Source organism: Eulemur rufifrons, chromosome 18, assembly GCF_041146395.1.
Source record: "Eulemur rufifrons isolate Redbay chromosome 18, OSU_ERuf_1, whole genome shotgun sequence".
In the NCBI taxonomy this organism is placed as follows: domain Eukaryota; kingdom Metazoa; phylum Chordata; class Mammalia; order Primates; family Lemuridae; genus Eulemur; species Eulemur rufifrons.
Window position 1 is genome coordinate 64,646,241 of NC_091000.1, and position 23,685 is coordinate 64,669,925.

At 51.8% G+C, this 23,685-nt stretch overlaps 1 protein-coding gene across 8 annotated transcripts in view; it reads right to left on the bottom strand.

Moving 5' to 3' along the window:
• Positions 1 to 344: 344 nt before the first annotated feature.
• RREB1 (ras responsive element binding protein 1) overlaps positions 345 to 23,685 on the bottom strand; it is a 177,136-nt gene continuing 153,795 nt past the window's right edge. For 7 of the 8 annotated variants that reach the window (XM_069493447.1, XM_069493446.1, XM_069493444.1 and 4 more), the window contains 5 exons: positions 23,195 to 23,384; positions 18,725 to 21,629; positions 11,374 to 11,538; positions 4,953 to 5,768; positions 345 to 3,731 (listed from right to left, as the gene is read on the bottom strand). In XM_069493447.1, the coding sequence (XP_069349548.1) occupies positions 3,277 to 3,731; positions 4,953 to 5,768; positions 11,374 to 11,538; positions 18,725 to 21,629; positions 23,195 to 23,384 (4,531 nt within the window). In that variant the 3' untranslated portion in view covers positions 345 to 3,276. The remainder of the gene's footprint in view (positions 3,732 to 4,952; positions 5,769 to 11,373; positions 11,539 to 18,724; positions 21,630 to 23,194; positions 23,385 to 23,685) is intronic. The other variant, XM_069493451.1, reaches the window with a different exon arrangement.

Here is a 23,685-nt window from a genome sequence, read left to right on the forward strand (position 1 = left end):
CAAGGTGGACTTACAGGGAGCACAGAAAACAGAACCGCTGGCTTCAGCGGCCGCTAAACAATGACGGAGAGTGGCCTGCACCACGGTGCTCCCCTGGGTCTCACCTGCCGGCCCTGAGCACCCAGGGCGGAGTCTCGTTCTGGGGCTCAGATGGAGGCAATTCCAGTCTCTCAAGGCAGCCCCACAACCGCAGCCACGCGCTTGCTGGCGATGCTGCCCGGTGACGGCACTTCCCTGGGCACCCGGGGTGCCCGCAGTGTCGGGGAGCAGGCCTGCGCGCCCCCGGCGGGCTGCGGTTGGGGACGGGATCACAGCAAATCACAGGACGGCCACGTGACCGGCAATCTGCCGCTTTTAAAATATAACATTTATTGCTTAGATGGTTTGATACAGAACAGCTTTCTTTTCATTCTGAATTTGGAAGTTCTATACAACTGAATACAAGAGGAATAAAAAGTACCAAAACCAAACTTGTGATTCTCTGTTCATGTGGCATAAACCAGTTTTGTACATAACACGTAGCAGCAGTTTTTAAGTTCCCTTTAGAGAAATATGAATTCTACACATTTATTATTGTTTCCTGTTTAATGCATGGGCTGAAATCACTAGGATCAACTTCCTTCTTGAAGAAAGAGAGGAGAGGAAAGAGACGAACAGAGGGTCAGAACACATGATGAATCTTTCTGAAACTGGCATCCGACTGTCACGTAGCTTCCCCAGCGCTGCTTGGAAAACAGCCCCTTGGGGTCTTTTTTGTTTTGTTTTCACAGCCAGGTGTTTCATGTAGTGACTGAATCTCAGCATTGTGTCCATTAATCAAAGAGAAAAAAACAAAAGAGAAAAAACTTGCACCTCAAAAAACTTTTCAGAAGATCCATATATATATATTTTTTTTGTAAAAGCCCTGAGAGAAGGAGAAAGAGAATCAAAACAAAATGTATAGAAACAAATTAGCTGGACATGCAATCTAAGCTATGATTCACCCAGAGTTTAAACAAATCACAAATTTCACAGTTTAATATTGGGGGAGGGGCAGAACAACAAACAAATAATACATTTCTCAACCTCACTAATAAAATATGGCAAGACCCTATTGACTACGAGGGTACAGATGAAGGCTAAATAAAGCTTTAAATCAATAGTGATTATTGCGAGCTGTGCCGGCTGCACACGGCCGGGCGCCGATCACTGCTACATCTCACCGCGGCGTAGCGTCTACTCACGGCTTCTCCCCACAGTATTGCGAGTTTAGTGTGGGGAGTTGCAAAGAAAAACAAAACACAAAGAAACCCCAAATAATAACAACAACAAAAATAACAACAACAATCGCAATAATAATAAAAAAAAAAACCCTAAGGGATGTATGAACTGGTTTTAACTAAGTAGACCAAGGGATCATTGGTTCTGATTTGCATTCACCTCTACAGTAAATAAAACTTCGTTTTTAAACTGGTTCATACATCCCTAATACAGTTAAAATCATATATACCTCAACCTTTTTCCTTTCATATGCAAAGATATCACTTTTCATTATCTCACGACTATCTACCTTCCTTTGAAGTCTGGCGGGTTGGATTCCAGCCGCTAGACACAGTGAAGTGGAGGACAAGGGTGTGTGTGGCTCTGTGTGCACAAATCTCAGTAAAGGAGCCCGAGGGGCCGTGGAGAGCCGGGGGAGGGACGTGGGGCAGAGGGACGCCTCCCCAGGGGAGGCAGGAGGCTGCCCGCGGAGCGCACACAGGGAGTCCCCGGCAGCAGGCTGGCTCGGCGTCCTCGAGCTCAGCTACAGTAGGATATATTCTCCTCGCTGCAGGCCCCAGCGAGGGAGTCTATCGCCTGCACAGGATGCTCATGGGTCAAAAGAATCCTGCCTTTTTGCACCCAGGGGTTCGGGCCATTTAAGAAACTAGAACAGCACATTTATTTTCAAGCACCAACCCCGAATCGCAGGAAGGTAAATATAAACCTATTTCTCATCTGACACCGTACGTGTGTAGTTTTATTACCAGTAGTAGTATTTCCTCGCTTTGCAAATGACAGTAGCACAGCTGGGTAAGGCTTGGACTGACGGGGCTTAGCAGGAAGACTGGGGATACTTGCTCGTGAGGGACGTGCTCCTCACTGCCTTGCTTTCTCGAAAGCCATCTCTGCAGTGCTCTGGGCACAGCCTGGCTTCTCCACGCCTGCGCCCCAGACGCACGCAGCCTCGCTCTCCCCTCTCTGAGCTGCTCCTTGGCCGTGTTCGGGAGGGCCGCTCACGGCCCCTGCTGGGTTCTGCAGTCACGGAAGAAAGGCTTGTCTGAGTGTAGCAGAAGAGCTGCCACCAAGGGGGCCAGCGGCAGCCACAGGCAAAGGTTTACATGGGGACCCGGGGGAAGCACAGGTCTCCAGGACAAATATTGCCCATTTGTTTCTGCTGACTGCAGAGACCAGGAAACTGATGAACTAAAAATAATATTAATAATAACATTAATAATACATATACCGAAAGGGGAGAGAGGGAAAATCAAATATATGCCATCCATATATGTTTTCCAGAGTCAAGGTGCTGGGAGCAGGGGGGTTAAACTCTTCTCTGTGAATTAAGAACGACTGTCTTGAAACTGGAACGGTAACCACGTCTAATGCTGAAAGAATAGAAACACACACGAGGCTGAAGCTAGAATCTTTCCTGGTTTTGGCTTGAAACCATATTGGAAACCTTCATCAACCACATCCTGTAATACCAGAGACCAGATGACAGCTCCACAATGTAGCAAACAGAAAAAAAAAAAGTCTATTTGAGGAATTATCATCTTATCCACCTCTCCTCTGGTCGCTCATGAAATTCACATCATTGTCTTCCAGTTATTGGCGACGGGTATCCAAGGGCATGTTCTTCTTGTTTCCAGCGCACAGAACGGACAGCACGGTCACAGGTTCACAAGGACAAGCGCACACACACCAACACAAGGGGAACGTTAATGCTCAAATGAACAGGTCCTCTCCAGACAACTCATTAAAATATTTGTTTTCTTTTTGAAAGAAGTCATTTTGGAAAAACAACACCCGCGATGAGGCGCAGGATCCGGTGAGTAGTTAAGGCACTGGGATGGGCGCGCGGTGGCCGCGCACGCCCGTGGCGAGGCTATGGCACTGGGGGGGGCGGCCACACTCGCGCGTCTCTCGCTCGCTCCCCGACAGCGGGGGGCACCGAGGAAACCGCGTGAGTGCAGACTCGGACGCTTTGCTCTGCTGGCTTTTGTCTGTGTGCGGAGGGGGACGGGCAGGCCGTCATCATTCCATCCCCAGGGGCTGCGAGGCACCGTCGCCGGCCAGGGCGGGCTGGGCAGGCCTCTTGCTGCGCGGCTCCAGCAGGTCCTGCGCTGGGGCTGCGGGGCTCTCGGGGTCAGGGTCGCCCCGGCCAGGCTCGGCCGCCCGCCCCGCCGAGGCCTTCTCCTCCCTGCGGCTGCCATCCTTGGCGGAGGTGGCCAAGCTCTCCTTCCGGCTCCGGGTGACGGCCATGTGGTTGCTGGTGTTGGGCGCCGAATCGGCCTCGTTCTCCGAGACGGGGTTGTTGCCGCTGTGGGTGGACTCGTTCTCGCTGTCCTCCTCACCCCGCTCGTCCTTGTCGCTGTCCTTCCCGTGGTGTTTGGCGTGCCTGGCTTTCTGGTGGATCCGCTGGTGGCGAACAAGGCTGTGCTTCAGGGTGAAGGTTCGCTCGCAGGTCTGACACTTGTACGGCCTCTCCCCTGGAGAACAGGAGAAAGAGACGGTGCGTCCATTAGTGCTAAGGCCACCAGTACCGATCTCCCTGGGCAGTGCCGGGGGGGACGAGGGCTCCCTCTCCTACTCAGTGAGAGCTCTCTTCTTCATCCGAACTGGCAAACTGCAGGGGACACACATAAGGGCCACACTTCTCTCCTGCTGCTCTCTCAACATGAGTGTTCTACAGACTCAGCCAGGAAACCAGAATCCCAGAAGCAGAGGCCTCAGGGACACCAAGACCGGCCTCGACCACAGCCTGGGAAAGAGTCTAGTAGTGGGACAGGCACAGACAGGAACAGGGGTCTCCGGGGCCTCTGCAGGGACAGCAGCACCGCTGGGTCAAAGGCAGGAGATGCTCCCCGTATCTGATGTGGAGCAGCCGGGCTTTCCTGACGGCTCACGCACCGAGCCAGGAGCAGCGGGGACTGCCACCTGTCGGGCCCAGGAGTCCCTCTGAGCCACGCACGCAGCCTTCACACCCCTGAGCGTGGGGCTGGTGTGGGGGCCACACACCTGCCGTGGGCTGTGCTGTGAGGGAGAGGGAAGCTGAGACCAGGGCCTGGGGCCTGCTGAGGAGGGAGGAAGGATATTTCTATCTTTTGGCTTCACGAGCATACCCAGGTCTCCTTCTTCCTGCCTAAACAAAGGCCCCTGCTTTGGGGTCTGCAGCCTTCACTCTGCGGGTGGTGAGCGAGCCCCGGGAGGAGTGCGGGAGCCCTGCTGTGCTTGTGCAGCCTCAGAGAAGCCAGTCACCTCAGCCCGGTGGCTACGCAGCCAAGAAAGGAAAAACCACCTGACCCTAACGGATGACAGGTGCCTTCCCCACAGGGGCCGGGGGCAGCAGGTGTCTTTCCTGCCACAGGACTAGACCTGATGGCCCCATGTGCCTAGAGTTCACCTTCTTCTAGACACCTGCCCGAGACAGGGCAGCCACCACCCCATTCTACAGACGGGAAGACCGAGGCTCAGAGGACTAAGGGACTGATCCCAACGCTCTCAAAAGCACCACTGCTGAGGGACCACTCTCCGGCCTGGCTATACGAGGCCAACACCATTTTCAAGGGCTGAGAGGGCAAGTCCTTAAACTCCTGGTTTAGCTGGGCCCTCTTCAGAGGGTACACCGGCAACCTCAGGTAAGTGCCCTACTGGCAGCCCCCTGCACCAGCTTCCGTCAACCTGTGGCCCAACTCGCCTCCCGCGCTTACCTGTGTGGGACCGCATGTGCCGGGTCAGGTCCTGCAGCGACCAGAACCGCTTGTTGCACACGCTGCAGACTTTCTTCCTCTTGTCTGCCTTGCTGGTCATGCTTTTGGGGGAGTCTGTCTTTGGTTTCTTGTCATCATCACTCTTCTCCGAGGACCTCTTCTCAGCCGCGCCCTCCCCATCGGAGGGGCCCTCGGCCTCCTCGGTCTGCTTCTCCGCCTCGGGCTCCTCCCCGCCCGGGGCCGGCTCTAGCGCCATCGCCTCGGGCTCCGTGGGCTTCTCGTCCGGCTCAGGGCTGGGCGGTGGCCTCTCCGCCACTCCACCCTCGCCTTCTGGAGGCGGCACACCCTTCTCCTCCCTGGGCTCCTGGCAGCCGTGTGCCTTCCTGTGGCGGCTCAGGGTGCCCAGGAACTTGAAGCTCTTCCCACAGGTGTCACAGGCGTGCTTCTGGTCCTGCGGGGCAGAGCCGCTGCTGCCTACGGTGCCCGCCTCGCCCTCGGCCAGCTTGAAGTCCATGAGCTTGCTGGCGAGGTCCAGGTCCAGGCTCTTGTTGCTGGCCGTGTCTTCCTCTCCGCCGTCGGCGTCCCCAGCTCTCTCCTCCGTGCCCTGCTCCTCCTCTGGCTTCTGGTTCTCCTGGGCCCCCTTCTCTTCCCCACACACAGGGGAGGCCGATCCCTCCTCGGCTTCCTCCGCAGAGGGGTCCCCTGAGCCTTGGCCAAGCTCAGTGGCTCCCTGGGATGGCGGCTGCTCCCTGTCCCTCGAGGTGAGATCCAGCACTTCGCCTGCCGTGGCCGACGGCTCTGCGTCTGACTGGCTGTCTGTGTGGGCAAGCACAGTTCGGGAGGAGTTCAGAGGGGATGCCACCAAGGACACCCCTTCCAAGGAGGCCACCCCAGCAGGCCCTACCCCAGACCCAGTAAGGACTTCTCTCACCCCACATTCTCAACACCCCTTACATCCCTGAGGAGGACCAAGATGAACCTGGGGACTTCAGAAGGGCAAAAACAGCCCCCACACCCCCGCAGGTGGGTTCCCAGGGCTGGCTGGGCCTCCACGGCCACACACAGGGACGCTCAGCTGCCCTGCCCCGCAGGAAGGTGTGAGTGACTCAGGCAGCGCAGACAGGGGCTGCGAGGTAGGAGAGGGGTGCATTCCAGAGACTCGCAGCACTAGGGAGGTTGAAGAAGCCAAGTTGTAAGTTATTTTTCCAGTGCAAAGAGATTACACAAACATGCAACATTCACAGGACCACCCAGAATCCTCCAAGCATGGTCTCTGAAGAGTGTCCTAGGAAAGGGCCCCAAGCCTGCATTCTGTGTCCCTACATGGCACATATGCTCTTGCCTGAGAGCCCACGTCCAGGTAAAGAGTTCAGAGGCTACAGGAGGCGCATGCACACTTGAAGGTTTCCGCTGCTGTCAGCCCCGTGGATGTTGGGAACACCACAAAGGGAAGGGACCCCCTGAATGCCAGGGTCAGCAAGGGTACACGGGGAGGGGAGCCGACTGTGAAGGGCTGTGGGTGGCTTGGAGATGAGGGATTCTGGGTTGCAGGCTCTCTCGGACCCTGACTTCCCGCTTCTTGATTCGTTCCTATCTGTCCACTGCCCACAGCAAAACTACATGTGGGAAGTCCACCAGTTTTCAAGGATCCTCTTAAGGGAGGGCACTGTGGCAACATTAATGACACCAAACAGTGTCAAAAGCACTGCCTCACCTTTTCCTTATTCAGGTTGAACTAGGACTTAATGACTATTTTTAAATGTGCTGTAACAGTGAATCCCAAGCTGGCTAGGACCTGCTGTTTAGCTGTAGGTCGAGTGGCTAACTTATTACTGCAGGGGTTCGGGAGTTCCTCGGAGAATCAGGCGGATGGGATTCCTTTTCTTTATAGCACATGTATTGGATGCAGCTGCCTCCATATGCCAGACCTGATTACAGTGCTTGGGCCGGCACAGGCGCATGCACCTAACCTGGATTCGCACTTGATGTGACCAGACACAGCACAATGTCAACTCTCATCTAGTATTCCTTTTTAATGACCCATTCGCAATCATTTGCCTTCAAGGTGGCCATGGGGGCTGGGGTAAGGAGCTGGTCCTGCCTCAAGGAGGTAACAGCTACCCTGCCTGGGGCTTCTGGCTTACCTACAACCGTCTGCACAACTTCCACTCATTTCATTCGTTTTATTCTGACTGCGCCTTTTGGCAGCCACTGTTTGGGTATCAAAGGATGTTTCAGAAGGAAACGTAACTATGGTGTGAATATAAAATTTTTGACAAGAAATGATTTCTGAAAATTATCTGAAAGCTTAAAGAATATGAATCCTGATAGATGCACACCAATGTTTAGGCCACATTCTAAAGAAAATCTAAATGTTCATTTTCTTGAATCATTTCAATAGAGAGTATCCATAGAATGGATTTTGGTATAAACTTTACCATAAAAATACAAAATGCTCAATCTATTTGTTGACTTTGTGGCAATTTTTTTAAAAAAGGTTTACTCTCTGGTTACTTTCTCTTTGTCTCAGTATATATGCTGTTTCCATTGATTTGTTTTTCTCAGCAAAGAACATGGATTATTTTAACTGTACAGAACATATTTAAAATGATAAAACTCAAAAAAAAATCAAAATGAATTCTGAAACCAAATCCAGGTAAATATACTAATCGAACTGTTCCTGCTTTTGGGCCCTTCCTTTGTGGGAATAATGGAGTGTTCACCCAAGTACAACAAAGCAAAGGCCAACTCACTTCTCTTCGGACAAAGGAGCCTTGGTTGTATTCTATCAAACTCCCACTAGGGGGAGTGTTTTAGCAGGGTAGCCCGTGCCCTTCAAGTTCCAAACAACTCCAAGTGATTTTTTTTTTTTTTGAGACAGAGTCTCACTCTGCTGCCTGGTAGAGTGCTGTGGCATCAGCTTAGCTCACAGCAACCTCAAACTCCTGAGCTCAAGCGATCCCCCTGCCTCAGCCTCCCAAGTAGCTGGGACTACAGGTGTGCGCCACTATGCCAGGCTAATTTTTTTTTTTTTTAATGTTTTTAGTTGCCCAGCCAAATTTCTTTCTATTTTTTAGTAGAGACGGGGTCTCACTCTTGCTCAGGCTGGTCTTGAATTCCTGAGCTCAAGCAGTCCTCCTGTCTCGGCCTCCTAGAGTGCTGGGATTACAGGCATGAGCCACCATGCCCGGCTAACTCCAACTGATTTTTAAAAATTACTTATTTATTATTTTTTAGAGATGAGGTCTTGCTGTGTTACCCAGGCTGGAGTGCAGTGGTACCATCATAGCACCACTGCACTCCTTGAATTGCAGCCGTGAATGCCTGGGCTCAAGTTATCCTCCTGTCTCAACCTCCCGAGCTGCAGGAACTACGGGCACACACCACCACAGCGGGCTAATTTTTATTATTTTTTATAGAGATGGGGTCTTGCTATATTGCCCAGGCTGGTCTTGAACTCATGGCTGCAAGCAATCTTCCGACCTGGGCCTCCCAAAGTACTGGGATTACAGGTGTGAGCCACTGTGTCCAGCCCCAACTGAGTTTTATTAGTGACTCTTGTGAACAACAGCCTTCACATATCGTGAATAAGTAACTTATAAGGCCAGGTCCTATTTAGATACCTACCCTCCTCAACACCCAGACTCCTAAATGCAGGTAGCTGAGCTGGTGACTTTTTATACGAAATGCTACCTTAAAAACATGCATTTCTCCTCTGTCCATCAGTTCCGCATCTGTGCTGTTAAACATCTAAGAAAATTGCTAGAGGAAGCAGAAGGAATCCTAGTAGACTATAAACTTGAAGCTCCCCCTATAGGACGCTGGAGACTCCCCTATTCAGCCCAACAATTAAAGCTTATTGCTTCCTAAACTTAAATGTTCCTCCAAGGATGGGACAGGCAACCAATCTAAATAGTTACCTGATCGGGCAGCGCACCTCTGTGGCAAGGACAAAGGGTGTCCCCCAAGGGCAAAGTGGGCCAGGACACCTCTCTGCCCAGGAGAGAAGAGTTTCAGTTTAAAGCTGAATATTCAATATGGTCCCATTTAAGGGAGACCCACCCACCACTGTGGCATTTGTAGCATTCTTTTGAGGGAAAATCTGGGGACATTTTATTGAACGACCTTATATGACTGAAAAGTCAGACCTACATTATAAAACATGTTAAGAAATTTTAACAAAATGTGATCTAGGCTAGGCATATAAAGCCTAGAAAACCCCCCAAGAACTTCCTTGGTCATTTCTTGCCTTTTCTAAAATGAACAGTCTTCCTCCAAAGCCTCACTTTTAGCTTCATGGGAGGGAGCCCATATGAAGCCTTCACCCCAACCCCATCAGCTTTACCTGGTTTTAAAATTCCTCCTTGAAATCACCAAACTCTACCTCCCTAACCCCCTTTGTCTCCCTCTGAAATCTCAGGCCTTTTTCTCACCATGGATTGCGGCCACAATTAAACCAAACATTTTCTCTTTGCTGGTTTCGCATTACAACTTTCAGTGACTTTTCTTTTTCTAGAGGCTTTGTCCCTTCAAGAAAACCTGTACAATTTCTGGGGCAGGGTGGAGGTGGGGAAGGGCTTTGATGGGATTTGGAAAAACAAAAACTTTTAACTGTGAACTGATAAATACACCCATAGCTAAAACCTGGTGCTGAGCTGAAGCTGAGACTGTGACTCCGACTTAGCTTTGTGTCTGCAGCTTCAAGGCTGCCCTCAGACGTCAGCAGGAGTCTCAGTGAGCTCCCCTGCGGTCAAGGTGCTGAATGCAACATGCACACCCAGCGTGAGTGAGTTCCTACACTTTTAAGAATTGTTTGTAAACTCGGGGACCCAAGGGCTCCCTTCAACTCCCTCCATTATCAACTGCTTTCCCGCCTTGGGAACTGCTATGGGAAGAATCACACGGCCGCTTTCTAAACCAGGCGGAGAGAACACGCTCCAGACTAACAGGTAAGATGGTGGCCGACGGTTAAATTAAACATTAGGAGGATGGTCTGCAGCAAATGTGTGCTCTGCCGGCATCGCTGTGGCTTTCTGTGGTTTGAAAAGCAGATCATCCTTGGCTCATGGGGATCTAAATTACGGAAAGATTCTGTGGGCATCCACGCCTTTCTTTACTCAGGATCCTGGTGAATTATGTGGAGATGGGAGCTGGGGAAGCAGTGAGCAAACTGGCCTACACTTTTATACCCTCAGAGGGTCTGATCCAGACCGCAGGGCCAGGCAGGCGAGAGCACTCATGATTAGCTTCCCTGGGGCTCGGCGGGAGGCTGGGGAAGGGCGGAGCGAGGCTTCTCCAGTGTGACGGATCGTCCTCCTGGAGGAGCTCCGTTCAGACGTGCCTGGCTCCCTCCGTAACTGAGGCACGAACAAGAGGGCTGGGGGCTAACGCCCCACCTCTGTCCACACCGACTCCCGGGGCAGAGGGCGGGGTGTCTCCCCAAACACAGTCCCCCCCTCCAACTCAGGACACAATCACACCCCAGGAGAACACAGGGGTATCTCCCTGGCTTCAAGCAACGGGGAGCTTTCTAGGCCTGAAGGACTGAATCCAGCACTGTCCCTACCCAGCGCCAACTGGGGCAGTGTCTGAGCAATCTGTAGCAGGCTGTCTTTTGTTTTGTTGTTCTGGGGGGTGGGAGGTGGAGAACCCGGGCGGTCAGAGAGGATGAAGCGTACTGAATAGAGGACACGAGTAAATACAGAAGCTGTAAGGGAAGGACAGGCGGCGAAAGACCTGGTGGGCAGCCGTTAATCGCTCTGTGAGGGCTGGAGGGGGAAGCACACGTCAGCACAGAGAACGATACCCGGATTCAGGTCAAGCAGAGATATATTAAAGAAAGGACATGCAGAGTGCTTTTTCAAACAGGACACAGTTTTGTACCGGGAAGAGAGTTACTGAAAAGGAAAACACTGTGTTCCTTCCTACCCAGGGCTCACACCCCTCGTCCCTGCAACTACCCTGGCATCCCGGGGGGCCCATCCCTGCTCCTGAGCAGGCTGCAGAGGCTGGGGTTCCCCAAACCTGTGAGCTTTCACATCCCTTTTGGACGTGTTCACACCAAGGGCTAAAAAGTGTAGCTCTCCCCTTATATCCTGCCTCCCAGCAGCAGGAACAAAGGCACCTTCTGCTGGGAGGGGGACGTCTTCCCTGGCAGACCTGAAAAGTCACCTAGGGCCACAGCCATTGTTTCCCAAACTCCCTGGACTTCTGGCTCAAGAGCCAGTCCTGCCGTACATCCAGACTGATCTGACCCAGGACTCTCGCTCCCGATCCTCGTCAGGGCCCACCTTTCTGGGCTGCCAGCTCTGGGGCCTAGTGAGCAGCCCCACCACAGCTCAGACACCGGGCTTTGCTGCAACTCTTAACTGACCTCCTGTCTCTCCCTCTCTCTCAGTTCTCCATCACCTGGCGGCACTACCTGTGCTATCATGGGATCCAACATCACTCTCTTTTGACTGGGGGATAAGCCCGTTTCTTCTCAGGGAACAGGTGGTAACTCCGTGTTTGCGCAACTGGTGGCGTTCACAGTTAGATTTGGTAGAAAAGAAGGCATCGCATTTTTGACAAGGGAAGGGTTTCTGACCTGAAGCAGGAAAAAAAATATATATTTATCTGGCTTTCTATTGCAATGAAAAAGAAAAGTCGCTTTTGATTCACTCTCCTGGGAATATTGGCATTTGTTTCCCCCCTCCACCCTTTCCTTTCAAGAAAATAAACAAAACACATTTTTAAAAAGATTGAGAACACCAATAACTAAAATGGTCATTCTCCCTTCTCCTGAGTGGAAACGGAGTGAGGTTTTGACTTAAGAATACTGAAAGAAAGGTAACAATGAAACCAAGATTTGTATGTTTACAGTAAAACAATGGTATTACAATTAAAAGTATCACACAATAATAAAAGATAAAAGCGAATGCAGGGATTTTAGCAGCAAGAAGACACCTGTGTTCTACCACAAAGAGAAAGACGCCTTTCGGTGGTCTCTAGTGCGGTGAGTACACGGTAATTACAGATGCTGGGAGATCACATGGGACGAGCAAGCTGCCCAGGCCCTCCTGGATATCTTGGGGGGCCACACAGGCCCTGCCCAGGGGGCCAGCTCCCTCCTGACCTAGGCGGGCTGTGGCCCTCCCACACTGAGTTTCCCAGGACAACTCCTGTCTGACTTGCCGAGACGCCCTGCAGTGACCTCTGCTCAAGGTCACTGTGGTCCTAGCTGGCAAGAGACAGGAGGTCTTCTCGTTACATTAAAGGCTCTTTGTTCCCCTTGCTTGGTAGTAAATGAGTGACCAGCACAGAACGAAGTCTGCATGAGATCATATGCTCCGCTCGACAGATGTGCGTGCAAGAGAACACGCGGGCAGGCCCCGCGCCGCCCCCACCCCACAGACCGGTGAGCCACTGGGAGAGCCGCAGCCCTCCCTCCCCTCAGTGTTCTGCTTTGGTCTGCCTATCCTCTTTTATTTGGATTCCTTTGGTACTGTAAACACTGGGTTTCAAAATGCAATCGAAGCTCCGCTGCAACTTGTCCTGGATTCCTATGGATGGATGTGGGGGAAAGAGAAAGGGCAAGAGGAAAGGGAGGGGGAGCGGGTAAGGAGGGAGGAGGGCGGGGAGGGGAGGAGGAGTGCCGGAAGAGCAGAGGAATGGGGACGGGATGAGGGGCTCCAGGAGAGAGAAGACAGTGGCACGTCATTTGCTGTATCATCAGGTTCTTCCTCTCACTCCCTCTCCACAATCACTAGATTCTGGAGTCCCAGTTTCCAATATTACAGGGCAAAAGGTTTTATGTACTAACAAACAGGACTTCAGAGCCAGGGTCCAGTACTGGTGTCTTGTAACCTTGAGACTGCCACAATCAAACACGTGAGTCAACAACTGGCAGGAAGAGTCAACCAGCACAGCTCCCTGGAAACACAAATCACGGGGCCTGCAGACTCCGCTCCAACTGACATCCGCAGAAGCCTGAACCGCTGCAAGCACCCACGGCCACACACCACCGCGCCGGTACGGCAGGAACCTGGCACCTGGGGTGGCCAGAAGGGGCGTTGTCTCAGAAGGAAGGACTAGGCTCGACTGGCACTGCCACGCTGCACAATTCCAGGGGGCACTGTTCATACAGCGTGCGAAGGTGTGGACCCAGCACCTCCGACGTGGCAGCTCGGCCACACTTATGCAGCAGGAGTCAAACAGAGCTGAGCTGAAAGAGGCTTTAAGGTGATGCTTCCAAATCTCCTGGGGGGCTTTTTAAGAATACAGATGCCTGTAACAATTAAAGGCCTAATCAGAAACCCAGATACCTGGTCTGCGTACTGTTGAGGAGCTCCTCAAAGGTCCCTGCACATAATGTGGAAAACCCACTGAATGCTTTAAAACTGTGGTCACCAAGCCCTGGGCGGCAGACCGGTACCGGTGGTGGCCTGTTAGGAATCCGGCCGCACAGCGGGAGGTGAAAGGCAAGCAAAGCTTTATCTGTATTTACAGCTGCTCCCCGTCACCCCCTCCCAGGTCTGTGAAAAATTGTCTTCCATGAAATTGGTCTCTGGTGCCAAAAAGGTTGGGGACCGTGGCTTTAAAGTGTCCCCTCATATAGTTCTGCAGGTTTCTGCTAAATTTGTAAAAAAACACTCACGTTAAAGAAACATACATATCATACTTTTCATTGACTAGTCTGTAAAGTATTTTAATGTTCATGGTGCATCTTTCAAATTACTTCTTGTTTTTCATTAAAAATGGAACGTGGTATTTAATAATTTCAAGTAAGAATAAAACACTTTTCCTTTAACATTTTATTGTTAAAAGGCAACATTGCAGCTTCTCTGAGTCTGACCAGGTGGAGAGGAAGGAAACCAGGCCCAGAGGAAAACAAGGCAGACACTGCTATGCCAGGATTCCTGATTACAAAGAAAGTGGCTGGCTTCTCGCTGCCACCTATTACATGATTTACTCTGTAACTATCACACCAGTGAATGTCTCACCTACACAACTGGTTAGGACAGACAGGCTGACATCCTGTGATGAAGATTCCTATGAATGCTAAATGCAGGAGAAAATCTAATGATGCCAAAATACTATATCCAATTATGAAGCTTCCCAAAGTGTGCCCACAATGAGTGACCTGTGTACCCAAGGCCTATGACATCGCCTCCCCTCCACAATGTGAGTGTTAGCACTATCAGCCAGCTAGCTTCCATTCTCTCAGGACAGACAAGAAAGGAAAACAGGCAACTTACACTACACGGTATTATCCGACACAGGTAAGAGCAAGGGAAGGGTGAACAGCAAGAGTAAGTGTGCCGAGATCGTGACCTTGGCCACCGAGACCAAGAACGCAGAACTGAAAATGTCACTCTTCACTTTTCAAAGAAAATCAGGATTAGAAAGCTGGGTTATAACGAGGATGGAAAACCTGGGAGTTACTTCTGTTTTTTTTTTTTTTTTAAGAAGATACAACTTGAGCCCCCTCCCCCCCCCACCTGCTCGCTCCGCCCTCGCCCCCGGCTTCCTCTCCTTCCCTCCACCACCCTCATGTGAAGGCGCCTGTCTTTGGGTATTTTCTCTCTCTGTGTTTGGCAGAGGTGTACATTGGGCTGGGTTAAAATGGCCAAAGCTGCCACTTAACAAAGTTAAAAATAGCCAAATACAAGTGGTGTGGGAGGAGCTTTCCACACTCAGGTTTGGACTCCTGGATTTCAACTCCGACGCTGGCCGCCCATCAGCACTGGGAGGCTGAGAGCAGCACTGTCAACGAGGAGTGAGCAGGGGAGCCTGGAATGGACATTCCAGGGTCCCAACTCCCGTCACTGCGGGATGAGGAACCAGAGCAAAGAGGAGGAAGAAAATTAGGACAGAGGCCGGAACGGACTGGCTGTGTTTTCTGGCACTCTCTCCTCCACCTGTGGCCTAAAAACACACAAGATGCTCCCAGGAGGTAAAGGCAGGAACAGTGCACTTTTGTCTCTTGAGGGGGTGGCACGTTCAGGAAGGGAAAGGTAAGGAACCAGGAACTGTCCCCATCAGCAGGAAGCTGTGGGCTGGGAGAAAGCTGGAGAGCAGTGGAAGGCGGAAAGGCAGGTGTGTGTGGGACCGTGCCAGGGGTGTGAAAAGCTGACGGCCACGCCAGCTTCCTCCTCAGACACAGTTCCTGGAGTCTGAGCCCGGAGCGGGAAAGGGCTGAGGCCACGCACTCCTTGCCTGTGGCCAGCAGGTGGCCCCTCGCTGGACGCTTAACATCAGGTCTACCTCTTGCTGGCCCTTTGCACCATGGCTGGACTGCCGATCACGTGTGTGAGACAAAGTAGGGTAATTCCGTGAATTTGCCGAGAGGGCAGGAGGAGGCCGACCTCAAGGCATAGACAGTGCGCTTAAATCGCAGTCTAAAACCGGACGCTGCTCAACACTCCTGGCTGGAACTCAGCCAGATGTTAACGCCACACTGAAAAACAAAAAACATCTTCCCTGTATAACACCTTTGTTTGCAGGGCGGTTGCAGAGTCAGGGTTTAATTTCCGTACTCTTAAGTCTCGCCAGGGAGCCAGGGGTCCGCAGAGTTCTGAGTGACAGCAGAGCCGCCCGCCAGGAGAAGGTCAGCTCTGTGGTGAGAGGGGCCGCTCAGGTGGTTTCCTCGGCTCTTTCTAGTACTAACGCTCGATGGATGCACAATGTTCTCACTCTCTGGCACAGAACACTCAATATAACGTGATTTAATAGAGATGATGCTGAGATTGTCCCTAGAAACCGAACAGTGAAGCACAGCAGAGGAAATTAACAGAGCCCAGTGGGCACCGGCCTTTAAACAGCATCTATGCATGTGGCTAACAATTCCGCAGTCATCAGGTCTCAAGGCAGTTAAGAGCATTCTGACCCGTGGCGACATTCCTCCTCTATCTCAAACCACTTTCCAATCTTCTGCACTCGGACCTGTGAGGACACAGGGAGGCACAGAAGGTGCACCCTGTCCACCTGCACATGGAGGACCAGGTGGCCACATGCGCCCTGACCCTGGGGCAGCTGCAGGGAGCTCCCCCCTGGCTTGCACTGCAGCTCTTCTCCTCATTCCCAGTGACTGCGGCCAGGTTATTTACCTCCCCACCTAGGCCTCGGTTTCCTCCTGGCAAGATGTGGACAACATCGCCCTCCCAGGACTGTCGTGAAGACTGGCTCTTGGAAGGTTTCTTCATCCTACCCAGATAGGGCGTTCAGGGATGGGGCAAAAACATGCACATCTATCAAGGTTATCAGGAACTCTGAAGGGAGAAGAGGCAGAGTGGACTCATATTTTCATCCACCCCATGCCTTCTTACATGAACCTCCCGCTTCCCGATGCTACCAAATTTTAAACCAACACTGACATTTTGTCATCAAAAGCCAAGTAATCCTGAGTGGAGCCCAGGTGGGAATGCTCATCAGCCATCTGCAAAGGCACAGGTACAACTCTTGAAAGGAAAGCCTGGCCACCCCAGTCCCCTCAGGGAAACCATCCGTTTGCTGGGAATAGAAACGTCCGAGAATAAGTGGCCTCATCTGGGGAAAGTGTGCACAGTAGCCACTAGGCACAGGCCTCTGGTCTGGGAGGCGCAGGGAGAGGGGCTGCGGGAGGACGGGCAAGAGCCAAGCCGGCCATCAGATCCAGACCATCTGCTTTCTGAAAAGCGCTAACAGAAAGACTCACTTCACAGACTCTTGGCAGGCGACAAACAGGTGTCTCCCAAAATGAGGAGCCGAAGAGACTGCTAAGTGGGCCACCTTCTCTTGAAGATGCCTTTGCCTTCCTGAACTGCTGTTGTCATTAGAAGCGTTGCTTTACTTTGTCAGGCTTAAATTATTTCAATGGGAAGAAAATGACAGCCTGAAAAGGCAGTATGTACTTAGCCAATCTATTAATAGAAATCCTAGTTCCCGTGAAGTGAGTCGTCCCTGGACAGGCGCTCCTCATTTGCTACCAATCGACTCCTGGATTCTAGTCTCCACCACACCAGAGAGAAATGCTGCATCTATGTGGCAATCTCTCGCCACTGGTGTGGCCTTCGAGAGACCCCAACCCTCCCAGCCATGACTCCCAGCTTCCCTTCCCTCCCCCGGCTCCACTCTGTGCCCCGCCTGCTACTGCACCTTGCATAGCAGAAGCAGCTTTCTACGAGCTTCTCCAAAGCTCCGTAGGATCATCAACCCTAAACGACGTGTTTCCACCTGGGCACAGGGAATTCCCACTAGCTTCCCCTCACCGTACTGCTGCAAACGTCTGATTCTCTGGGGTTGCCACAGTCAGCAAGTAAAATCCAGGATGTGCAGTTAAATTTGAATGTCAGATAAACACCAAATAATTTTTAGGGTAATGACTTTCCATGTAATATTTGAGATAATAGTAAAAAATTGTTTGATGTTTCTCTGACATTCAAATTTAACTGTATTTTATCTGGCAATCCTACACCATATATGCAGTGCCATTTGGTTTTAGGTCCCATCTATTTATTAATATTTGCGTTATAAACTCTAAAAGGGTAAAAAAAATCTTAGTTTACCCTTATTCGATGATATAAATCCTATGAGAATATTCAGAAAATTATAATTAAGATGAGAGTTGTTATAGCCATTTGAATATCAGAAGAACCAGGTATAAAATTAAGTATTTTCCTATCCTAATCTTCTCTTTAAAAATCAACTTCTAGAAACTAACATTTAAACAATATTTTTTTAAAATGTAAAAATTTTTAAATTTTTATTTTTATCAGAGACAAGGTCTCACTCTGTCACCCAGGCTGAAGTACAGTGACACAATCACAGGTCACTGCAGCCTTGACCTCCTGGGCTCAAACGATCCTCCAACCTCAGCCTCCTAAGAAGCTGGGATGACAAGTGTGCGCCACCATGCCTGGCTAATTTTTAAAAACGTTTTTTTGTAGAGACAGGGTCTCGCTACGTGACCCAGGCTAGTCTCAAACCCCTGGGCCAAGTGATCCTCGCCAGTCAGCCTCCCGAAGTGCTGGGATCACACGTGTGAGCCCCCCAACTCAGCCTGAACAATACTTTTGGGATACCTTTTTGGCAATTTATGTTTGTTACTTAGAATATTATTTACACTTGGGTGTTTCTCCAGAACAGCCGACAATTTTAGTACAAATAAAACTTAAAAAATAATTCTACCACCACCCATCGCTGATTTTCACAATAAACAGGGGAAGATGCGACCACCTTAGTGAACTAAAAGAAGATGAGCAACATCACCATTTGCAATATTTCTCTTTAAGAATATATGGCAGCCAAAATAATTTCACAGAGTGATCAAAACTTAAACAGCTGCACTGAGGACACCAGATGGAATGTCTTGTGTCAAAGCACCGAGCTCATTATGCTCCAATACCTTCATACAAAGTCCCAACTCTCTGGAGCCACCTCCATGCTTAACCAGTAGAGAATCGCACTACCTTCTCCAAGAGGGACGGGGTGGATGGATGTGAGTGATCCGAGGGCCTATGGCCACTTTCACTGAAAACACCCCACGTTGAACACTTCCCTTCACCAGCAGCCCTGGAAGGGCTCAGCTCATGGACACAGGCCACTGTGGGTACTAAGAGCACATGAAAAAAACTCTCAGCACCACCAGGCAGCCTGTGGCCTACGACACCGAGGAAAAAGCGAAGATAGGAGTGAACGGAGTTGGGAGAAAGCCCCCCACTTTCCACCCCACCCCTCGCTCTCCTGCTGGCTGGAGCACAGCCTCCCCCCAGGAAGTACGACTCACCGCCTGGGAGCCCAGCGGGCCCTCTTACCAGTGTGTGTGAGCATGTGCCTCTGCAGGGAGCTGGCCCAAGGGAAGACCCGGGGACAGTGGGGACAGTTGATCTTCTGCAGGCAGTTGGTGTAGGAGTTCCGCTTTGCCCTCAGCAGCTTGTCTTCTGGGGGGCTGCCCTGCTCTTCATCACTGGGCCCGTGGTGGTCTGCGGCCACCTCATCCTGAGCATCCTCCTCTGCAGTCTGCAGAAACGGACTGAACTTGTTGGTGTCCGTGGTGGCCAGCATCTTCTCAATGCTGGCAAACTCCCCGCTGGAGTCTAGGTCCACCCCACCACTGTTGGCTCGGGGTCGGCTCCTTGTCCCCCTCTTCCGGCCCCTCTTCTTTGATGAGCCACCTGGCCCCTGCTCTGTGGGTGAGGCCACCTCCGGGCTGCTGGTGGGAGGGGGTGGGTCAGTGGACTCTTTTGGGCTTGTGGTGGGGGCAGTGGTGGCTTTAGGGGCAGAGCCTCCTAAACCATCCAAAGCCATGTTACTCCCAGTGCTCATGGGTCCCGGGTCTGTCACCTTGGTTTTCAGTAGGGTAGGGGCTGAGGACACGGATGAGATGATCTGGGCGATGGAGGCCAGTGGGGGCAGCTCTTCCGTCATGGGGGGCTTTGGCAAGAGCAGGGGGGGCTTTGGCCGCAGTGGCCGCAGCAAGGCTGGGCTGCTCAGGAGGCCTGAGTTGCCCAAGAGGGGTGGGCTGCTGACAAGAGTTGAGGAGTAAACGGGCACAGCCAGCTGAACAGAGCCCTGGAGGGGCTGAGCGTGGGGATCCAGGGTGGTGGCTGTTGTAACAGCCACTGCAGGACCCGCAGGGCTTTCCAGTATCCCACTGGGTCCCAAAGTCGCTGGCAGGGAAGGGCAGAGTGGTGGACAAAGAGAGGGCTGCTCACCGCTCCCTGAGTCCTGATCTGGCTTCTTGGCTTCGCTGGGAGCATCTGTATCCTTATCTCCCTTCCTGAAGTTCTTGGGGATGGACAGGTCGATGGGTTCCACGGAGCAGTCATAGGGGACCAGGGTGGAAGGGCTCAGGAAGGAGGAGACATTTTCCTGCTTCACTTGGACCAGGGCCAGGCCCTTCTGAGAAAAGTCCAGGGGCTCATTGAAGTCCACTGCAAAGCTGCTGGGAGGCTCCAACTTGACGGGCACGTGAGGCGACAGAGGCTGAGTGGAGCCCCCGTGAAGAAAGCCATTCTGGGGCTCTGGGAAGGCTACCAGGGGCTTGCGGTCCCCAAAGGCAGTGCAGCCTCCCTCCTCGCCCCTTCCTGAGGCCTCGGCAGACGGCGCCTCCACGGGGCCCAGGCCACCATCGGCCGCCAGCACATAGCTCTCGATGTCGTGCTCGGGCACGTGCAGGTGTTGCTTGAGGATGTGGTGGATGCAGTTGCGTTTGGCCGCAAAGGCGGCGCTGCATTCCTTGCACTCGAAGGGTTTGCGGCCCTTGTGGCCGCCACCCAGGCCGCGGCCGCAGTGCGTGCGCATGTGGATGCGTAGAGCGCGGTAGTGTTTCAGGTCCTCCCCGCACAGCCGGCACACGGTGTCCGGGGCGCAGAAGGCGTCCACCAGCTCCGCCGCGCTGCTGCTCACGTACTCGATGTTCTTCTCGATGTCCTTGCGGGTGGCCTTGAGGTGCTTCTTGCGTAGATGCCGCTCGCAGTTGGCCTTAACAGTGAAGGGGTAGTGGCAGATCTTGCAGATGTAGGGCCTCTCCCCACTGTGAGTGCGCAGGTGGCGGATGAGCGCGGCCTTGTCGGCTGCGATGTAGTCGCAGATGTTGCACTGGTACGGCGAGATGCCCAGGTGGGAGCGCACGTGAGCGCGCAGCACCCCGGAGAAGGCGAACACCTGGTTGCAGAAGCGGCAGGGGTAGAGCACCTTGCGCATGGCGGGCGTCTTCTTGCCACCGGGCGCTGTCATGATGGCCTTGAGCTCCCCCTCGGTGATCTCTTGCTTGATCTTGGCCTCCATGCTCAGCGGCAGCAGGGCCTCGATGATACTGTCCTGCTCCAACTGCGTCTTCATCTCAGGCTGGCCGGGCAGATCCACCCGTGGCTGCTGCAGGAAGAGCTGCGTGGCTGCGTTTGGCGGGGCCCCGGACTTGGACTGCAGCAGGTGCGCGTTGGAGGCCGCTTCCACCGAGCCTTTGAGGAGCTTGAGGGGTGGCGGCGGGAGGCTGGGGCTGATGCAGCCGGGGGAGGCCTGCTGGGCATTGATGAGAGGCGGGGGCGTGGAGGTGGCCACCACTGTCCGTGGTGTGACCAGGGGCTTTGGCTTCAGAGGGGGCATGTGCTTGAAAATCGCCTGCAGGGGGGCGGCAGGGGCCTTGGAGAGAGGCGGAAGACTGATCTGAGGGGGAGCCGAGGCTGCCATCTTCAGAATCTGCTGGATGTCTGCCAGCTCGATGGCTGACTCGCCAGAGATGGGCTTGACCACGATGCTACTGTCCGGCTGGATGATGAAGCCCTTCTGGAAGGGCTGCAGGGACAGATGCTTCATGCTCTCCTTGGTTGCAGGGAGGACCGTGAGAGAACCGCCCAGGGAAGCAGCTTCGAAAGGAGACAGACTCAGCACGCTGGTGCAGCCGGGGTCCTGAGGTAGCTGACGCTTGAGTGTCTGGAGCTGTATTGCTTGGTTGTCATCTGGCAGGGGCTCCGCGGTGGGGGCAGGCCTGATGTCTTTGGTGTGCTGCAGGCCCAGGAAGGCCAGGAAGACCTTCTGGTCCAGGGCGTCACCAGGCAGGCTCTTGGCCTGCAGTTTCTCCTGCCCCTGGTCCGCAGCAGCGTGGGTCTGCTTGTGCAGGGCGAGCGAGGAGAACATGGGGAACGCCTTGTCGCAGGTGTCACAGACGAAGCGGTGCTGCTCACTGATGCACCTTCGCAGGTTTGTTTCACACCAGGCCTGTGTGGGAACCACCGGCAAAAGCAAGGGCACAAAGGTGAGGATTGAGAAAGAAATCGCTAAACAGAGATGAAAAAAGTATTTGTTGTACAATTGCCCCAGTATACAGCCTTTCTCCATAATATAAAAGGAGCTGACTGCTTGCTTGCTAACCCCAGATTGAGTAAGGAAAGCCACAAACATGTCAAGAATCATGTTTGATGAATGACGTTACTTGCCAGGGTATCTCACCAGAGGACTGAGATAAGTAACATCATCATGAAGGTAGAATTCTTTTTAAAAATAGGTGCCTTCACTTATAATTTTGACTCAGAGGATACAAAAGCAATTCATGTAACCAAAACATTTGTACCCCTGTAATATTCTGAGATTTAAAGAAAAAAAAAAAGTTTCAGAAAATAAACTCTCAAAGATAGGAATCTGGCCCACTCAGGTTAAAAGGTATTGGTAACTGATAGTGGTAGCTCATTACTTACATTGGCAAAATATGTATTTGTCTATTTTTATTTCTTTTTGCTTGGAATGAAATATCTGTTGAGAGAAAGTCTTTGGAAAACCAAGTGGCTGTTACAATTGATTGTTATAGTAGGAATAATAAAAAGGACTTTGGTTAAAAAAAAATGGGTGCCTTGCAAAACTAACTAATGGTGACGGAGGCTGGAGAACAGGCTACCTCTGTGATTGTGGGAGAGGGGACATTGCCTGGGAGGGGCATGAGGGAAGGTCATCAGGGGCTGCATGGGTATACACATATGGAACAATCCATTGCGCACTTGAAGAATTTCACTGTTGACACCTTCTATCTCAATTTTAAAAAGTGGAAAAATAATTTCAAAGTAGTTGTAGTAGATGCTTTATAACAGTGGTCCCCAAGCACCAGGGACTGGTTTCATGGAAGACAATTTTTCCCTGGAAGTGAGGGGGCAAGAGGTGGGAGGGAATGGTGAGCTATGGGGAGTGGCTGTAAATACAGATGAAGCTTCCCTCCCCAGCCCTGCCGTTCACCTCCTGCTGTGCAGCCCAGTTCCCAACAGGCGGTGGCCTAGTACCGATCTGTGGCCCTGGGGTTGGGGACCGCAGCTTTACAAGCAGAGAACAAATAGGGTTTCTTTCTTACTCACGTCAACAATGACCCATATTGTTTTTAATAGAAACTACAATATTGGAAATATTTATCTGTAATGCAAATAATAAAGAAAGATTTTTAAAAATGCAAATTCAAATTATGATAGGGCTGGGATGGTTTACATTTCACAACTTTAAATGCCAAAGCCCCAAGAACAGGCAGAAGGCACTGATGAGCTAGATTCACAGGCAAGCTAATAGGAAATTCGACCCAAAATAAAAGACTCCCCATCCCGTTCAACCCAACAACTCAAGGAAGACTGAAAGGGCCAAGCTGACTTGTAAGAGCAAAGGTGTAATGAGAAAGACAAATACCAACCGAGGTAAAGGAGGAAATACCAACCGAGGAAAGGAAACCTCCAGCTAAGGAAGTTTAGTCCAACTACGTACGTGGACCATGGAGGGAGCTGCCAGTTGGTTCCACGGGCTGATGAGAATACCTGAGAAATGCGAGGAAATTTCCTACAGGAGAAGTCAGTGAATCCTAAGTCATGGAAGCCAGCAGGAATCGAAGGGTTGTTCTGTATGAAAGGCCTTCCCATTGCATCCCTGGGAAGCTGTTTGTGGACAAGTGCATTGTGGCGCAGCAGTCCTCGATGTGTTCGGAAGGTGACGCAGCAAATGTCACATCTAAGAGAAGAGAGGGACAAGATATGAGGAGGCAGCTGAGTAAGAGTTTCCACTGTCCATGAGCCTTATTACATTTTTTTGTTGCTTCATTTCAATTGAACAAGATAAAAATGATAGGATATCAAGAAGCCAGTCTGCATGGTTAGCACCAAAAAACTTTTTTTTTTTTTTTTAAATTATAATCTACCAACTTCTGGATATCAAATCTTTGCAGGCAGCACAAGATGTACATATGACCCAAACATCCAATGTCTATACCACGAGAAGACAGCTGGGAACCTGAAGCCACTGTTGCAGACCT